Source organism: Punica granatum, chromosome 6 (genome assembly GCF_007655135.1).
Source record: "Punica granatum isolate Tunisia-2019 chromosome 6, ASM765513v2, whole genome shotgun sequence".
NCBI classification, from domain to species: Eukaryota; Viridiplantae; Streptophyta; class Magnoliopsida; order Myrtales; family Lythraceae; genus Punica; species Punica granatum.
This window is the reverse complement of record NC_045132.1, coordinates 18,170,091-18,188,113: the sequence shown is the minus strand read 5'-3', so window position 1 is coordinate 18,188,113 and position 18,023 is coordinate 18,170,091. Positions and strand designations below refer to the sequence as shown.

Here is an 18,023-nt window from a genome sequence, read left to right as displayed (position 1 = left end):
AGAAAGCCAGCCAGCGGAGGGACAATGCATCCCACCCATCACAACTAAATCAAATCCAATGAGAAGTCGCAATGGCCGTTATCAGCAGCCTGACACTAATCCGAAGACAAGCGCAGACTTGCACGACCATGAGTCTTAGAAAGCACCATGTACAGAATGCTTATCGTTACAGGAAGAATTACAATAAAGACTCTTTAATACACATATTATAGAATTGCATCCACTTATTAATACAAGGCGAAGACGACTCCATCCCCATATCTCCAGTAAGTACGATCCACAAAGATTCATATTCCTCCTATGCTCTCCGCTTGTCCAAAATTGTCACAGGCATCAACCCTTCCAAAGAAGAAAGTTGTATTGTATCGTATAGTACCCTCCTAGATCTGTACAGTAGTATCAACAACGAGCGCGTGTTGAAAGCACAAACTGCCCATAAACACAAACGATTCCCGATGGTCTCGAGATAAAAAGGAAGACATCCCATAAGGTACGACCAAGCTACTGGCGGCTTCTGAATTAGCCTCCTAGTATCTATGATGCCGCCCTTAATCCGTTTTCTTGCCCACCATTGCAACAGATCTTTCCTGATTCAGTCTGCAAAAACAATAGAACAATTTAAGCACCATCTTAACCAGAGGGGGAGCACGCTTTAATAGAAACCACCGTTCAGGACAGAAAAACGATAGCATAGATCTTTCCTCCAAAGGAAAGCTTAATGCAGGAAACAGAGAGAAGCTCTGCAGTGACAAGAACGGTCATGTTAAATACTGAAAAGAACATTTAGCACCAACAGATCAGAGATGCTCACAGAAAGATCTTTACGGGAATATATAAAGTGGAGATTAAAGCTAATATTACAATAGGGTTTTGGAATTTCTCATGCATGGAGAATAACTGGCAGATATGAACAAGAAGGCAGGCAAGATCCAGAGGATACAGCAAAGCAATCACCGGACCAGAAAGATTATAAAACCTGATTCAGAATGACTACTTGATAAACTGAAAAATCCAAGATTGTTCGTAGATTTCTAAAAATGTATAAACAAAGCAAAGGAATTTAATGACGGCATAAACTTTACTAACACAGCATCAAGATTCAAGGCACATAGATCAGCTGCGAGAAGAAGCTCATCCAATGAATTATGAATAGAGCAGCCCAAAAAACATGTAAATGCAAAATCTTGATCAACCAATAATTTAACATGAATATAAACATCATGTTTTATATGCAACTTCGATCTTCCAGCAACGACAGTGCGGTAGAAAGTTTAAAATTTAACCGAACCCAATCCATGAACATGTTCCATGAATTGCAGCCAACACAGATTGCGGTCAAACTTACCTTTGAAAAATGCAATAGAGTAAAGGGCAGAAATTTCCAGTAATCAGCTTGGTGAACCAAGAATACTTGCGAAAAGGAGGCACAAAGTATCAAATGCCACAAACTAAATGCCAAAACACGAAGCATGATGAAATGCCCACAAGTTTCAGCACACAAGTCCCATTGCATTAATGATCTCATCATTCATTCCCATGAAAGAATTCAATAGATTTCTGCATCTCCGTAGACAAATACAATCGAGTTCGAATTCCAAGAATTTATAACATCACTCCAATCAAGAGAATTTCATGATCCGAAGCATAAAGGGTTATTGGAGGAAGGGCAAAGAAGGGAGTAGAAGCTGAAAGGGTATGATATGGACCTGAGACTCCAGCTGGAGGCCACCCTCCTTCTCGGGCCGGCAAGAGAACTCGGGATCGTTGGGGTCCACGGCGGCGCAATCGGGAGGGGACTCGAATAGGGACAGGGAGAACTGCTTGTCCACGACCCCGACGTCGAAGTAGATGAGGCCGGAGCTGGGGACGTCGACGTGGATGCCCTTGACGGGGAACCAGAGGAACAGCTCCTGGGCGGACACGCCGGACAGCTCGCCGATCTGGCCGGGGCTGAGGGTACCCGTGACGTTGAAGTCGTAGTGGACCTGGTTCTCGAACTTGGCGTTGCAGGGCTGCGGCAGGTTCACCTGGAACCGGCCGTCGGAGGGGTCGATCGTGAAATCGGTTATGCCCTTAGGGAGGAGCCCGGCGGGGAGCCCGAACTGGCGGAGGTGGTCGTATATGGAGTCCTCTGATTGGACCAAGGGGATCGCCGCGATTAGGAAACACATAACCGAAGCAAGACGATGATGGTGATTATGATAAAGAAGACCCATCTTCTTCTTCCTCCTCCTCCTCAATTTTGCTCCTTTAAGGGGGTTTACGGTTTGCCCTTTGAGGGGGACGATGGAGCTCTTCTGCTCTGATCGAGGTTGACACGATGATGATGGAAGAGCTGCGCAAAACCAGTTTTTTTTTGGGGAATTTCGGGTTTGTTAAGGAAAGGGAGAGCTTTCGTTCGTCTCCCCGCCACCACGCGAATACCCCGGCTTTGCCCAACACGCGCCTTCTTCTGTTATAGAACCCGCTACGTCGATGTATGTCAAAGTTAGAAATTCTGTTCTTGCTATGTCTTCCATTTTCTGGTTTTCAAATATTTGAGATATCTCGAACCTCTGAAACCATCTTACTAATTATCGAGATATGTGTCGCGACAATTAACTTAGAGAATGCATATACACGGACCATAATGGCCTCGGAGGTGTCATGTGCGAGTACAAGGTAGCCAAGAGTCGAATCTAGGATCTGGAACATTTCGTCACATGTATGTAGATCTCGAGCACATTTGATGTTGATCGAAATACACATGCAGTAACTGTTTGTATGGGGCTTATATTACATCGACAAACGAAAGGGCAAGAGCATTCATTCCATCAGCTCAAACCCATATCAAAGGCTTCATCTGGTTTGAAGATCGGGGACATCCCGGAACGAATATCCTACATAAATCATGACCATTCTAAGCTACACTACCTCTCAAATCCCTTTACTATTTATCAGCAGCGACACAGCAAAAAGAGCAACTTGCATATTGGCCGTTTCTAACAGTCTCTTGTCCCGCACTTGATTCCCCGACTCTCTTAAGATGGTATCATCCCATAACACGGGATCCTTTTTGTACCACCACCCTTTCCCTCATATTCCTTTCTCTCGTACCAAACATGGAGAGGACATATTGTATGACACGAGGGAAGGGAAAGGAATGGAATGAAATGACAGACTATGGGGCCCCAAGTTTCCATCCTGTCTCATTAGCATTCCTGCTTATAAAACAGCCATAAACCGATAACCATCCATTGCTAGGGTGGAACAGCTTCCAGATGTAAATATCCAACCATGGCGTTTTATATGCATACGTGCGTATGAACACTTCAACAGTGTAGTTTCCAAAGAAGTAAGCAAGTCAGCAGTCTCTCCTGTTTCTAACACCTACCATCTCCCTCTCAAAACGTTAATACTAAAATCAACAAATGCCGCAATCTCCTCCAAACATTTTCTTCTCTTTTCACAGAAAAATGGCCATGTTTATTGTCCATTGTTTCAGCTTATTCCTTCTTCCCTGAACACCCTCTAAGGTTTGATAATGAAAAGAGGCTGCAGAGGGACAGAAAGAAAAGACCACGTTAACCTTTTCTGGACCTTCAAATGAAATTGCTAAACATCTATTATAAGCACAGAAAGTGGTGAGGAACTCACAGTGTCAACGCTCACAGGCTTCCCATCTTCGACAAGGACATCAACTATTGTTCCAGATTGATCAGCCTAAAGAAAAGACAGCAGTTTGGCACTGTTAGATTGGCATAAATTATGCCAGAACACCACATAGATGTTGATCTGCAATAACAAGAGAGTTCTAAACAAAGGCTCAGCCTCGTTATAACGTGTCATGCTATCTGCTTCACTGATAGCTCAGCGCCAATGCTGTAACTGATCAAATGACTTCTACAGCATAGAGGTACACAACTGGTCACTTTAATATGAAAATATGTATTCTTCAACAAGGTCTATCCAAGATAGAATCTCTCTGCCAACATCATCTTAAAGCAAAATTGTCTCATTGTATAGTGAAAATCCAGTTAGGAAGTTAGTTGGAAAAAGTTGTGGATATTGTATCATAAGAATAAGAAACAACATCTGGGAACGGTCGAATTCGAAATGGATAGTGGTTTCTGTTTTCTTGATACAGTCCCCGTCCATTTTGATGATTATTAAAATTAATCTCACCAATGACTTCATGTTTTAGACTTTAGTATAAATCAGTTAGTCACCTAAGACACCCATGGGAGTGAAAAGTTGACATGTAACTTCCCACAAATATCAATCTCAAACTACCAAGCTACAAACTTGTGTCTACAATTCCATCAGAAACCTACAATGCTAGTCTATCAATGCCACCCGAAATACATATAAGCTCCACTCCGTCAAATCTGATTGAGAAAATTAAAATTATCCAGCATTTTTTGGGTGCAGCATATTACGTTGACTGATTATTACAACTAAGGGTAGCACTCAGCAACTAGAAAATGCTAATTAAGTGGTACTAGATAGGGTAACAAATTAACAAATAACTCATGAAAATTCAGTGAAAGGAGAAAAGAATGACGAAGAAAGACTCACTTCTATTTCATTCATCAATTTCATGGCCTCAATGATGCAGACAACCTGCCCTTTCTGTACTTTGTCTCCTTTCTGAGGAGCAATGCAGCTAAGTGTGAGTAAACTTCCAAAAATTTCTTGAGCACAACACAAACAACAAGATGGAGTTAGTAAATTGCAAATAGAAGAAAGTTCACCTTCACAAATGGCTGTTCACTAGGTCCAGGACTCCTATAGAAAGTTCCAGCCATTGGGCATTTAAGAGGTGGAAGTGATGATTCAGCTGACTTTGCAGCAGGTGGTGAAGGTGATGGGCTTGGAGCCGAAGGGGGAGCTGAGACAGGCGCTGGAGCTGGCATAGGAGGAGCTGCCGAGGCTAATGCAGAAGCAGGAGAATGAATCATCATAGGTGGAGGCAGAGATGGTGGTTGAGGCAAGGCTTCCTTCTTGCGAATTAGGAGTTCACAGTCAAGTTGTTTCAACTGTAACTCCACAATGTCCTTAGAATCAACAAGCCTGAACAGAACACATAGGTCATTTTGAAATCTGTTGAAAATGACCATTCTTAGTTAAGGTATCAGATCAGTTCAACTCACTTGACTAGGTTTGAAACTTGAGAAATGAACTCAGAGATCGACTCCTCAGTAGCCAGAGTAGCACCAGATGGCTGTGTGTCCTTGGAGTCTGATGGAGCCACTCCTGACTTCAAGGCAGATATAGCAGCAGCATTTGAGGATCCGTCAAAAGCAACCTTGAAGGCAACAGATGGCTCCAAAAGCATGTCCAAGAAAGATTCAAGTTTTGAAATCAGAGCCTCCAAAGAGAATCAGGGGAAGGTTCTTATTACCTCTTTTGATTGGGTTTTCACGAATATGGAACGGTTCCAATTATGACGCAGGCCCTACAAGTGCAATTCAACCATTATCTTGTATCATAGATATGTATATGTTTATCAGTTTCATAAATGGGCTGATAAGAGCATTGAGCAATCAGGCAACAATAAAAAGTTAGTTTTCCAGAACCTGGCAAGTAGGCAAAGGGATACAAATTCACAAATAGAGACCCTTTGAAGGAAAAGTGTTTATCACGAGAGTCGACTAACTCGCAGAAAAAGGAAAGAAGAATGTAACGAGAAACCTCTATTTTACAGATTAAAAAATGAGGAGGCTGGCTGCGGCATCTCTCAATTCCACTTCAAGCTAGCAGAGGAAACTTGGCAACCATGATGCTATCTATTTGGCAACTATAGATCCGTCCAACTTACAGTAGCATAACATCTAAAGAGTCTCGAACACGACTATCGCACATTAACAAACGCAAAAGGATGAGAATACTTGCATTAGATATTGGACGATCCTAATTTTAGTTCCCGCCTGTTGCCATGAACATATACGCATATCAGACGAACCAAAGATTCTGAACAGGTTTTATTTTTTTTAGGGAGTTGGATTGGCTCAATCTCGCGATAAGTAGAAAACCGTTAACTAAGCAAACACACATAGGAAGCAACAATATAAGATTGGTCACATTGGCCACCTGATCCTCTGCATCTCTCTCCACATAAACTTAAACAAATACACAACGTTGATGCTAATCCACCCCGAACACGAGGAGATGAGGGGAAAAGGTGCCCATCAGAATATTTTTCTATCTAAGCAACTTAAAAAGGTCGGCTTTCGATCACTTTCTCAAGTACAAGGTAGGAACAATCCGAAGACAGATCACTTCCTGGTTCCCTAGTGTCCAACAAATACGAGGATCGCCGGCTTAAAATGCTGCGTCAATTGTACAGCATAATTCAAAGTAACCTCCCCATTCTGCCTTCCGTTTCGAAGCAATCCAAAGCCAAAATTGAGCACGGAGAGCGCAATTGAGGGAGCGGGTTACCTTGGCGGGGAAGCCGAGCTTGGGCTTGTAAGAGCAGAGCCGGAATGGGGCAGGGGAGGAGGGAGAGCGGCTGGTGAGAGGCGGGTTCGTGGTGGCCTTGGGCAGAGTGGAGGCCGTTGTGGAGAGAGACGACGCCATTGTTGCTGTCCGTCCCAGGTCTTCGTCGGCAGCGCCACAGAGAGAGTAAGGAAAGCGAGGGGAGGAGGAGAAGAGAGAGATTGGATTTGTAGAGAGAGAGAGAGAGAGAGAGACGGAGTTTAGGGAAGTCCGGCGGAGGAGGCGGAGGGAGGCGGAGAGAGGGGCTCGATGAAACCAAAGTGCGTCACTCACTCAATCGGTCACTGCTGCTTGGGAATGTCCTGTCCAGTCCGATTTGGCGTTTTCAATCACGTGCTGTGCCCCTTCTTGGTTATCAATCCAACCAAACCATGAAAGATCGAATCGGACCGTCTTAGACGGGGAGCATCACTGCTCCTAAGCGACCCCGATCCAACGGTTTCGGGTTAATAACCCAAAAACGCTCACTCGGGTGAGCAATTCGAGTCCATGTACTTCAAATAATGCACCCGAACCTATGGTAATACCGAAAATTAGAGAGGAGAAAAGCATACGTAGGTTACCGTCCCATGTCGTGCCATTAACGTTTCCCAGCGGAATTGGTTGCTAGGAAAATGTCGCACTGCCAATGAGTTTCCCGCCACCAAGGAGGACCTCACCAGGAGCTCCAGCCCGAGCCGCAGAGCTCATCAAAGTTCCGCTCACTCAGTGATTGTTGCCAACCATCAAAACTGGAGTTCCAGCTGCCTCTCGTGAACTGATTGTGCGCTTCAGTCCGTCTGGACGGTTGTTGATGACAACTTCGATCAACGAACAGGAGAAAGAACACATCTGCGTTGCTGGTATGAGGGCCAGACTATCACCTCATCTCGAATCCGGTAGTAAAGTAATAAAGGGGATGGGATATTCTCGAAAGAACAAATAAATTTCATACTCACTATGACAGTGAGTGAACAAGCTAAGTCGAACTTGAAGTGTATGAGCTTACACCAAACACGCTCCTCAGAGCTTCACGATAGAGAGGTACGTATGAATGATGAATGCCAGTCAACTGCCTACATATCAACATCAAGTTATCTTGCAAACGTTCGGTTCCTAGATAACGAGAATATGGGATTCTCAGTCAGTCAGAGACAGCGCCGCGTCTGTTTCATGTGATCGTCAGCAAACCCGATTCAAATATTAGAGATGGAGGTCCTCCGTTACTTCACTGGGTTGTTACACTCTTCGCGAGATTCCGAGGCTGGTCAACATTAAATCCTCTCAGGACCGTCAGATGATATGCCAAGAGCTGCATCCCAAACAGTAAAGTCGAGTAAGCAATATAAACATGATCGATAAAGAATGATGAGTAGATGTCAGGCCGAGTATACTGCAGTTCCTGGTCGGTCTAGTCTGGTTTGTAAATCCAGCATTTCACGTAATTCCTATTCTCTTAATAGAAGTTCACACTTGACAGCCCATACCTGCAGGGGTACTATATTAACAACAGGTTGAAGGCAATCCTCGACCAGAGGAACCTCGATTGCACGACAATTATCCCCTGGGCAAACAACTGTCGCGTCCCCTTCCGAACACATGACTATCAAACGTCCTCTTCGGGCATGGAGCTGCTGTATGACAGACTGCTGCTTGCTGTACAAGGGTATTGAAAAAGTAGACATAAAATTATATATGAACCTCAATGTCTGTCCATTTGGAGAGGAAAACTATGCCATGAAATTCTGTTCTCCTTTATGAAAATAATCGAGGATAAAAGGCAGTAAAAAATTATTGTAAAGATGGAAAATTCAGATAACCTTTCCCAAAACAAACGCGTCAAAATCCAACAAAATCCTGTAGGACACAAACCTGAAGCAAGCATCACGAGTAGCAATGACAACGATTGGTAGGTTCTCATCGACTAAGGCCAGAGGACCGTGTTTCATTTCACCTGCCAGCATTCCTTCACTATGCATCAGTGCCACTTCTTTCACTTTCAAAGCACCCTCTAATGCTGTCGCGTAATTGTATCCTCTTCCAAAAACAAGAAGCGATTGCTCTGCCATCAGTTCTTGAGCAAGTTTTTTCATTTTTTGGTCAAGCTTCAGCACCTCTCTTATTTTGTCTGTAAAAAAGAATAAGACACAATTATATCAGACAAAGATGAACTGCAACGAGGTCAACTGATTAGGCAGAGAAAAGTTTAGAATCTGAAACATACTCGGGAGTTCAATTAAACCATCAATTATCGCCTCCCTCCTCTCTTGACTAGATATTGTGTCACTTCCGATGGCCAACGCTAACATAGCCATGACAACTATTTGACTTGTGTACGCCTGTAAATCATTCAAATATAAAACGTCCATTCCATGGACCATCTAAATAGAAAACTCGAGCATTCATTAAGATAGAGAGACGCATCTACTCTACCTTGGTACTCGCAACACCAATCTCACACCCAGCATTTATATGAACACCGCAATGCGTGCGTCTGGCAATTGCACTGCCAACTGTATTTGTTATGCCAACACACAATGCACCATTTTCTAATGCATATTCCAATGCAAGTAAGGTATCGGCTGTTTCGCCAGACTGACTGACAAAAACGGCAGTATCTTCTCTATATATTGGACCTCGGCGGTCCAAAAGATCACTGGCAATTTCCATCGTAACGGGGATACCTGGTTTACCAATAACAACAGGTAAGATTAGTCGGTAAAATGAATTAAAAAATTAAAATGTGGCAAGTATGTTAGGCCAGTTATCCAGTTTTTCTTATTCTAGAGAAACATAAACAAGAAGCTGACAAATCTTGCATTGCCATTCAAACAAATTTTCAGCGGAAGGCTGAAGTAACTTTCATTGATGAGAGAATCCTTTAAGAGCTAAAAAGACCCATGAACACCACACAAGCCCACGACAGCAGGCAAATCTAAACCTCTTTATGAAGCCAAAATAAGTCGTGAGAAAGCATATTTGAGATAAATCACAAACACCCTCTGCTCTTACTGTTCAACAAGGTAGAAGGATTAAAGCATGAAAGAAGTCTTTGTTTTCTTGAATAATCCGAAGAGGAGAGGAATCTAAATGCAATTTTCACACATGGAAAGAAAAGCGGAAAATTCTATAGAACCATGCAGAGCCAAACAATGGAAAACAGGACTAACCAGAAAGTTCTTCCAATATGGGTCGAGCAGCTAAAGCAGCATTATAGCTGGTCCCACAGCCAATAAAAAGGATGCGCCTGCTCCTCCTGATCGTCTTCAGATGATCTTTGAGCCCACCAAGGAGAACAGTCTTGGCCTTGCAGGAGCCTCCTCGTATTAACCTTCCCCTCATTGTGGTTTTAAGAGACTGTGGCTGTTCGTGAATTTCTTTCTGCATGTAGTGCTCGTAATTTCCTTTGTTAATCTGTTCAACCTCCATGTCCAGAACAGACAATGCACGTTGGACAGATGCCGGCCTAGAGAGAACACCTCCTAGTTCACCATTGTCTTTATCGAACTTCAGAATTGATACACCTCCATCCTGAAAACAAGCTCCGATCATATATACAGACAAGTTCCAAAAAATTTCACAATTATCCATTCAAAGAAACAATTATTGCAATTCACAAGCTTTTAGTGACTATAATCTGCGGGTTTCATTGGTTGTGAGAACTCCACGTTTCTCTTCTTTAAGTATAATAGGAACAAGATAGTAAGTCATGGGTAATAAATCATTATAAGTCATGGATTCCACTTTGGAAGACGTGTTTTGGTATGGAAGCAAGGAAACTTGTCTATGCTTTTTAAGGAGAAAAAAATTTGAAGACCGATGAAACTTAAAATCCATCTTTTAAGAAACAAATTGTAGCTGAAATTGTTCTCTCAACGAAACAAGAACCTTTTGATACAACCAATAAAATGATGAAAAGAAAATCAACCCTGTCAGAGAGCAAAATAAAGTGCAAAGGAAGTGCCCTCCACTTTTAAAAATGAGGAAGTAGCAGAGAGAAAAAGTTACGCAGATAGGAAATACAAGTATCTTATTTAATCACATGGGAACAAATTACCTTGAGATGAACTATTTCACCATCCTCAATATCCAACACTTTTCTCGTGTGTTCTACTATGGCATTTGCATCGCTGGACAAAAAGAGTTCCTTTGGATTTTCATTTGCTGAAGGGAAAGCATCAAAAGCTGATACGCTCTTCCCATCTTCAGTCAATTCCTGTATAAAGTTACAGATGTATAATCAAAGGCATCAACCATGAAACGAGTAGATGAGTGATAAAAGGAATCATCAGTATTATGCAAGATGTCCAAATTTAGTGACAATACCCCTCAGGAACTATGATTTTGGTGTTGGAGGGAAAAAAAATCCTTATTAGGATCAGTGACCCCTTTTTTTTCCCCTAAATGAGAAAAAAGTAAAGGGAGGGATTCTCAATAAAGTGTCAGCCTAATCTATGGCCCTAGGCTTCTACCCACATAACCACAAAGTGATCTAAAGCATTCTCCAATTATGTTATTATCCGCTCAGATTTTGACAACCCAATCAAGCATTCATCTGTCCATATAAAAGCTACAGAGGGGAATAAAAAGTGAAAAAAAGAAAAGAAAAGAAACAAATGTTCAAGTACCTAATTACTAAGAAGAGAAGAACTAATTCATATCTCACCAAAACCAATATTGGGAATCCGCTCAAATAATGATTGACCTTCAAGATACAAATTTCAAAACCTTCCTACAAACTTGTAAAAACGACATTTTTCATAAAAGAAAAGTCAACGGAAATGACATCATCATTTCTGCTAAAAATTTCACCCATGCACCTCTTGTATCAATATTCTCATGAACATGTAATGCAGTTTCCTTGATACAAAAATATGAGGCACTAATGCAAAAGAGAGTTAAATCTCAGTGTGGTTTTTGTTGTCACTCTCAAGCTCAAGTAGAGAGGAAACTATAGCTAGAGTGGGACATTTAAACACAAGCTCAACCTTTCACAACAGATGCTGCAAATTAATGTAGCGTAGAGCTTACTTTAACACCAAGCAGCAGAGGACTGCCGCGTTTGCATGCAACCAACTCATTAGGATAATGGCGACTTTTGAAAATGAGGGCATAAGCTCCTTCAAGATGCCTCATAACTTCAAGCACAACTTGACTAAAAGTGACAGTCACTTCCCCTGAAATGCAAGGTGCTAGACGTCAGAAGTCATTCTTTTCGACAAAAATTGACTTGACGAGCACAATATCAGACAGTGATATCAATAGACCAAAACATGCCTGAGACAATCTATAAAGTGCTTTTCTCAATGATCATAAGAAGTGAAAGAACAACAAGTTCATTCACCCAAATGCAATTAGAAAAGAATATGACTAAACATTCAATGACTAATGGATATCATTTGGTAGTCCGCTCAGAATGAACGTCAAAAGAAAGTTCTTAGCCCTGCCTCAGTTCAACATGACTTTTTAAGTTTCAGCAATAAAATGCTTCTAACTATGATGAGTTAGTGGAAAGACTTGATCTATATGATGGCTTATCCAAGAGTCAAATTCAATAAGGAGGTGTATTTATTGAAAACAGTAACATCAGAATATGGTCAGATTAAAAGCATGATTTTTATGTTCCGATGAGTCTTGAGAGTCATAAAGCACATGATACTGTCAACTCAAAAGCAATTATCCATAAAATGTACCTTCTCCCTCAGTTGTTCTGTCAAAGACGTACTTTGCCAGCTTAGGGATAACTTCAGTGTCTGTCTCAGATTCGAAAGTAAACCCATGTCGGATTAGTGTTTCCTTCAAGACCTAAAACCAGTACAATGAAAATTTAGAACTTAAGCAAAGGTGCTAATCACTTCTTATTGAAAGATCTAATAGGATTGGGGGGTTTGGAAGTCGAAGACACAATCTTAAGTTATAAGCCAACCTCATAGTTGGTTATGACTCCATTGTGAACAACCAGGAACTCATCTCCAGCACCAGAAGTCTGAGGATGACTGTTCCTCGGAGCAGGCTCTCCATGAGTCGCCCAACGAGTGTGAGCTATTCCAGCATGGATATTGAAAGATTCTTGCAGGTCCAGATCAGGAGCAACCTCTAAAAGCATCAGAATCAGAGTCAAGTCAGAAACAAACCTTCAACCAAAGAAACTGGATCGTAACATATAGACTAAATGACTCCGAATTGTGGATGGTTTCATTAACAGGTGGTAGCTGATCGATGTTGAGGTCAGTTCCACATCAGATAAACTTCTCATAGTGAAGTTATGATAAACAATTCATCCATGAGGCACATGTCCATCTATAAAATCAAGTTTATACATTTTGAAGAGCAAGCCTCGTCACATTTAGCAGATTATTCCCTTGATCCCCTAACGAATGAATTTCTTTTGAGGAAAATTTTGAGAAGAGTACACTCGGGAGATTCATGACTATCTCAAGAAGCCTCACTCAAGATCTATACCCCATAGAAACCGAAAAACAAAACAGTGACCCATCATTTTCCAAAATTGACACCGAGCATCTCAACTAAAAGAAGCAACCAAACCGGTACTGCCGGCATTCTTCAGGAATATGCTCTGAAGTAGAAGCAAGGAACAGAATACAGAAAAGTAGACATTTCCACTTTATTCTTTGCCAAGGACTGACTAGCTAAAGCCCCACTAAGGGAATCTGGATCAATTTTGAATTGGAGAAAGTGCGTGGCTATGAGCATTCATCAATGAAGGGAAAAGCTCAGACGCTGTCAAAATGCTCGATTCAGCAACGATCAAATTCAATCTATAAGCAAAATTCTGTCGGTTTCACTCCTAAAACTTGTCGGCCAATTCAACCCAAATTATGGGTTCAATCGCCAATTCAGAAAAAATCCTTGTAAACGGAACGAAACAGAGAACATAGACGTCGCAAAACTGGACCTTGGTAAACGGATTTGACAAGGGACTCGATGTTGCCCTCTTGGCGGAAGACGTGAGGCTGAGGGTGGAGGCAAAGTGGGGCCGAGGCCGACGATTGGGGAGCTTCGGGATCAGCAGCGGGGAGGGCAGGGGAGGAGGAGGAGGAGTCGATGGCGATGCCAGCGGAGTCATAGCCGCGGTACTCGAGGCGGCGGAGGCCGTGGAAGAGGACCTGGAGGATGTAGCTCCTCTCCCTGGAGACGTTGTAATTCAGGTAGGCGAATATCCCACACATTGTTCTCCCCCTTCTTCTTCTTCTTCTTCTTCTTCTTCGTCTGCGTCTGCGCAGCTCCGGTTGTCAATGGAAATGGCGGGGAGCGATCATTGTTTTCTGTTTAAGAGCGGTCGGGTTGGTTGAAGTTGGAAGACTCTGAATTTTCTACCGGATCTTCTCTAATGTTGGACTTCCGACAGGCTTTGTTTCCAATTATATATATATATATATATATATAATCCTCTTTTCTTTTTTTCATGGATGAAATAATGAATTTTCATTTATGAACAAAATCACGAAATTTATCAGCTTAGATTAATCCAAATAATTCGGGGTCTTTTGAATGAAAAAATTCATGATTAAGTTAGAAGAGTATTACTCTTAATGGATCAACCATGCTCGAGCTGAATTAGCTTAGCTAAGGTTCATTCATTGGACTTTCAAATACCAAAATTCTTATGTAAATTTAGTATTTTCATTATCAGAGTTTTTCAAGATCTTACACGTATAAATAGTTCAATGTATTTTCATTGTGTTTTTACAATGTATGGAATGTGGTGTGAACAAGACAGTTAAAATCAACTTTCCAAATTGAAACGATGGAAAAGTCCACAACATTGAAAAAGTATAATCGAATGTTCAATCGTAAAACTCTATGGTTAATGTGTTTTCTCCATGTTATTTTTCACACATCAATACCGGAGAGAAAAAAGATATGCTGTGATGAAACTATAACCTAATCTTCATCCTTTTTTATATACATGCTTGATAATTTGAGTTAATATTTTATTTCGGTCAATTATATCGCTTGATAATACTGGTTAAGATCTTAACTCGATGTTCTACCATTTTCACCAGACAAAATCACATTTCAATGCAAGTCTGCCAAATTTACATAATGAATTGATCCATTACATATTAAACAAAAGTTTCACGTTTTTAAGAATCAATTTTTTAGAATATAATTGCGATATATTATGGAGCTCTTATATTTTTTTTTTATTGACGATATTACAGTCACATATTGTATTCGAAATGAAAAACCTCTTCTTTTTTTTCCTTTTTGGGTAAACGGGAAACTGGGATTCATGCGGCCTGCAATCGTGCAGGAATGTTTTTTTTTTTTTTTTTTCCCTTTCGTTTTTTTTTTTCCTGTTTTACTTATCAAAGAAAAAGTATTTATTTTCTTCCCTTCCATGTGTACGTCATCGTATTGCCGCATCATCCCTGCTGATGTGGCATCTAGCCATTGGGAGCCAAGAGTCTATGTGGCTGGCTGCCGCGTCAGCAAATGTATGTTTGGTCGGCCCCGGTGAACGGCCTCCGTCAAATTTTCCTTTAAAAGATAACTTTTTTATCCAAAAATATTCTACAATATTAATCTTACCAAAAAAATTTTGAAAACATAAATAAAATAAAAAGGTGGAAGAATCGAAAGAGGAAAGAGATGGCCGCTAGCGAAGCCCTCCTCCCCCAAGATCGAGGGATCACAGTCCTCTTTCGCCCCCAGAGGTTGCCGGTGACGTCAAAGGGAGAGGGGTATATCTGCTGACGAGGGTCCGACAATCCCCTCCCCCTTTTCAATCCTTCTCCCCTATTCCTTTTGTTTCTCAGTTTCTTTTTTTTATTATTGATTTATTATTTTTATATGTTTATTACTTTTTAAAAAAAACTTATATGGAAAAATGAATTTTTCACGAAAATTTGGACGGTAGGGCTAAAGCGAATAAAACACGAACCGCTAAGCATGAAATTGAATGAAAAAAAAAACAGAGAGTTTAGACAAAAATGAAAGAGCAATTTAAGATTGAGGATCAAAAGTGACATTTCCTCTGTTTTTATTATTTAATAATTAGTCACTGCAGTTGTGCATTTTTACTTGGAGGATAGTTCTTCATCTAAAGATGCCCACTACTACTAGTTACAAGTCATCGTATCATGGCAAAATTCGATCACTTTTAAACACGATTTTTTTTCCCTTTTACGTGGATGTGGATCGATCACCGAACAATAGTGTTCCTAATCCTAACCTCTCCCCAGTCGTAGGGCTAATGTTACGAATCATGTAATTCCAATCTTTAAATTGGACTTCATTGGACCATATGGGCACCTTTTAATATCCCGAAAGTTATTTGTTTTGCATTGATTATGAGCTCATAATACAGCCATTGCATATCCTCTTTCCATTTTACCGTACACATCGTAAACCGTAAACATCCCTCCTAGAATACCCAAATCAACTTCGACCTCGTACCCGGAAAAGAATATGTAATTTGTATGAACTTTGCCCCTTTCGACTTTGTAGCATTGGACATTTTTACAGTGGGTAGAGAACAAGAGAAGAGATTCAGCTCGATCGGACAGTCTCGATGGCCAGAGCTAAATCGTCGAATTTGGCCCCGGTCACTTCCTTCACAATCTTGCTGTCCTTGAGAATCTTGAATGTAGGAACCACCCTTATCCCAAGCTCCTTCACTAGAGGCTGCCAAGAATGTTTCACGTAACTTTTACAAAAACCGAAACACAAAGGACTGCCCGCCGCAGGGTAAGAAGTTGTAAGCTTTTAGATAGTCCGGAATTAAATGATGAGCAGGGCACGTACCCTGTTCTCGTGGTTGCAGTCTAGCTTTAGAAAGACAACATCGAGGTACTTCTCAGACAAATTTTGGAACTTCGGAGCCATCACCTTGCAGGGACCGCACCTGCAGATTCAAGGAAGATTGTAAATGAAAAAGTCATATTGCCGGATAACTAATCGTCCGGTTCTGATGGCACAGCATGGCGATCACGAATGAGCCATCATCGTGCTTATAAAGTTATGGACCAGTGTGATTTGTGTGCTTTGCCAAAACAAAGATATACGACTATTACGACATCTTCTGAGCTATGGTACGGACCGATGAAAGAATCACACTGTTGCAGGGACTAAAAAGAACGATCACAATGATAGAAAGATGATGTTCAGACTATAAGCCAGAGAGAGATACAAACGTTCATTGATCGGAAAAGAAAACCGAAACCGACTCTTCTTAAACTACACGGGGTCATTGCCAAATTCACAAGAAGAAAACTCGACCATTATCTTATAGCACGAAGGGGATGTAACGAAATAACAGGGCAGCAGCAATTCCATCAACTCGATAAATCTAAGCACTTTCTTATCCAGTATATATGAGATAACAGTCGGCACGGAATGATCCTGTGAACTATCATTCATTTCGACCGGTAAAGCCGGCGGAATAGACTAGCTTCAAGTTCATCAAGCTTCAGTTGCCCAAATTATGGAACAATCAATTTCAACTTTTAATAGTCCACTGCGAGTTCGTGATTCCTGACGCATAAATAAATCGATGGTGATTTGCTGAAGATTGAACTTCATTTCCAATTTCCAACCGACAAAAAAATGCTTTCTATTAGAAGTTTGATTGTTCGAATAAAGCTTCCCACGATATGGCGGTTAGTGTCAGCGAAGTTTGAAGGGACGGATGATCCAATTCGAGAAAGGGTCAGCAGAGTAAGGACAAGTTCGAGCATACCATTGGGTGTACATGTCAAGGACGACGGTTTTGTCACCGGCAGCTCCGACGATGGGCCAGAAGTTGTCCTTGTTCACCTCCATCACCTGTCCAGCACTCACGATGGCCGTCTCCAAGCTGCACCTCGCTCTACAGGCCCCACTCTGCTTCCTCCCGCTCCTCGGCTGCAGGCTTACGTCCTTAGACAGCCAGAGATGGCTCGACGGAGAGGGAAGAAACCGAGATGAGAAGCCGATCTTCTGAGCCGGGATGGAGAACGGCGCGGAGCCATCCGCCGGCATTAACGGAGATGATTGATATAGATGAAGAGCCATTGATAACAGGAAGGGAGATGGAATGGGCTGAAGAGTACGAGGGGTGGCAGGGGCCATTTATATGAAGTGGTAGCAGCTCAAGTTGCCTTGCGACGAAAAGACGTAATACCCTCGAGTTTGTATATTGGTTCTCTGAACCGTTGGGGTCGTTTTTGGCATTTTGGATATTAGCGGGAAAGCGATAGGTGGGGGAAGAAGAGCTACTATGACACGGTAGCATCGAAAAGACTAAAACGCCCCCAGATACTGGTAGGGAATGGCAAATGGATAACAGGATAAGGGGGAGAGGAAAGATCTGATGAAATTCGAGACCAATCTGCGGATGGTTTGTGATTCCGATTCCAACATCGAGTATCTTGAGTGCGTTCAATAGAGAGAATATGTATTATTAGGTGAGTTAAGCGGACAGACCACCGTGAAAATTATATTGTTTTCTATATTCTGTATCGCATTAAGCAATGATTGCAGTTGTTACTCGAGTAACCGATAATTTGAAAGGATAAGAAGCTGCTTCACTAGTGAGATGGTAAAGTAGTATTAACCGC

General features: G+C 41.6%; 4 protein-coding genes across 6 annotated transcripts; all 4 read right to left on the bottom strand.

The window, feature by feature from the left end:
- Nucleotides 1-56: 56 nt before the first annotated feature.
- On the bottom strand, nt 57-2,375 carry LOC116211575. The gene is made up of 2 exons (XM_031546024.1): nt 1,707-2,375; nt 57-597 (listed from the first exon to the last, which is right to left on the bottom strand). The coding sequence occupies exons 1-2, from the start codon at nt 2,214-2,216 to the stop codon at nt 535-537; spliced, it is 573 nt and encodes a 190-aa protein (XP_031401884.1). The 5' UTR covers nt 2,217-2,375; the 3' UTR covers nt 57-534.
- Nucleotides 2,376-3,166: 791 nt separating this feature from the next.
- On the bottom strand, nt 3,167-7,279 carry LOC116211574 (biotin carboxyl carrier protein of acetyl-CoA carboxylase, chloroplastic). 3 transcript variants are annotated; one of them, XM_031546021.1, is made up of 7 exons: nt 6,424-7,279; nt 5,384-5,437; nt 5,133-5,305; nt 4,734-5,052; nt 4,558-4,629; nt 3,637-3,702; nt 3,167-3,534 (listed from the first exon to the last, which is right to left on the bottom strand). In XM_031546021.1, the coding sequence occupies exons 1-7, from the start codon at nt 6,559-6,561 to the stop codon at nt 3,511-3,513; spliced, it is 846 nt and encodes a 281-aa protein (XP_031401881.1). In that variant the 5' UTR covers nt 6,562-7,279; the 3' UTR covers nt 3,167-3,510. The 3 variants fall into 3 exon arrangements, with proteins under 3 accessions (XP_031401881.1, XP_031401882.1, XP_031401883.1); XM_031546022.1 differs by having other exon boundaries at nt 5,133-5,287; nt 6,424-7,274; XM_031546023.1 differs by having other exon boundaries at nt 5,133-5,239; nt 6,424-7,270.
- Nucleotides 7,280-7,386: 107 nt separating this feature from the next.
- On the bottom strand, nt 7,387-13,835 carry LOC116211571 (glutamine--fructose-6-phosphate aminotransferase [isomerizing] 2-like). Its single transcript, XM_031546019.1, has 11 exons — nt 13,376-13,835; nt 12,386-12,555; nt 12,153-12,264; nt 11,491-11,636; nt 10,517-10,675; nt 9,630-9,990; nt 8,893-9,143; nt 8,684-8,798; nt 8,332-8,587; nt 7,947-8,115; nt 7,387-7,771 (listed from the first exon to the last, which is right to left on the bottom strand). Exons 1-11 carry the CDS (start codon nt 13,647-13,649, stop codon nt 7,688-7,690), a joined length of 2,097 nt encoding a protein of 698 aa, XP_031401879.1. The 5' UTR covers nt 13,650-13,835; the 3' UTR covers nt 7,387-7,687.
- Nucleotides 13,836-15,739: 1,904 nt separating this feature from the next.
- On the bottom strand, nt 15,740-17,550 carry LOC116209845 (thioredoxin F1, chloroplastic-like). Its single transcript, XM_031543569.1, has 3 exons — nt 17,165-17,550; nt 16,231-16,330; nt 15,740-16,110 (listed from the first exon to the last, which is right to left on the bottom strand). The coding sequence occupies exons 1-3, from the start codon at nt 17,533-17,535 to the stop codon at nt 15,976-15,978; spliced, it is 606 nt and encodes a 201-aa protein (XP_031399429.1). The 5' UTR covers nt 17,536-17,550; the 3' UTR covers nt 15,740-15,975.
- Nucleotides 17,551-18,023: the final 473 nt, after the last annotated feature.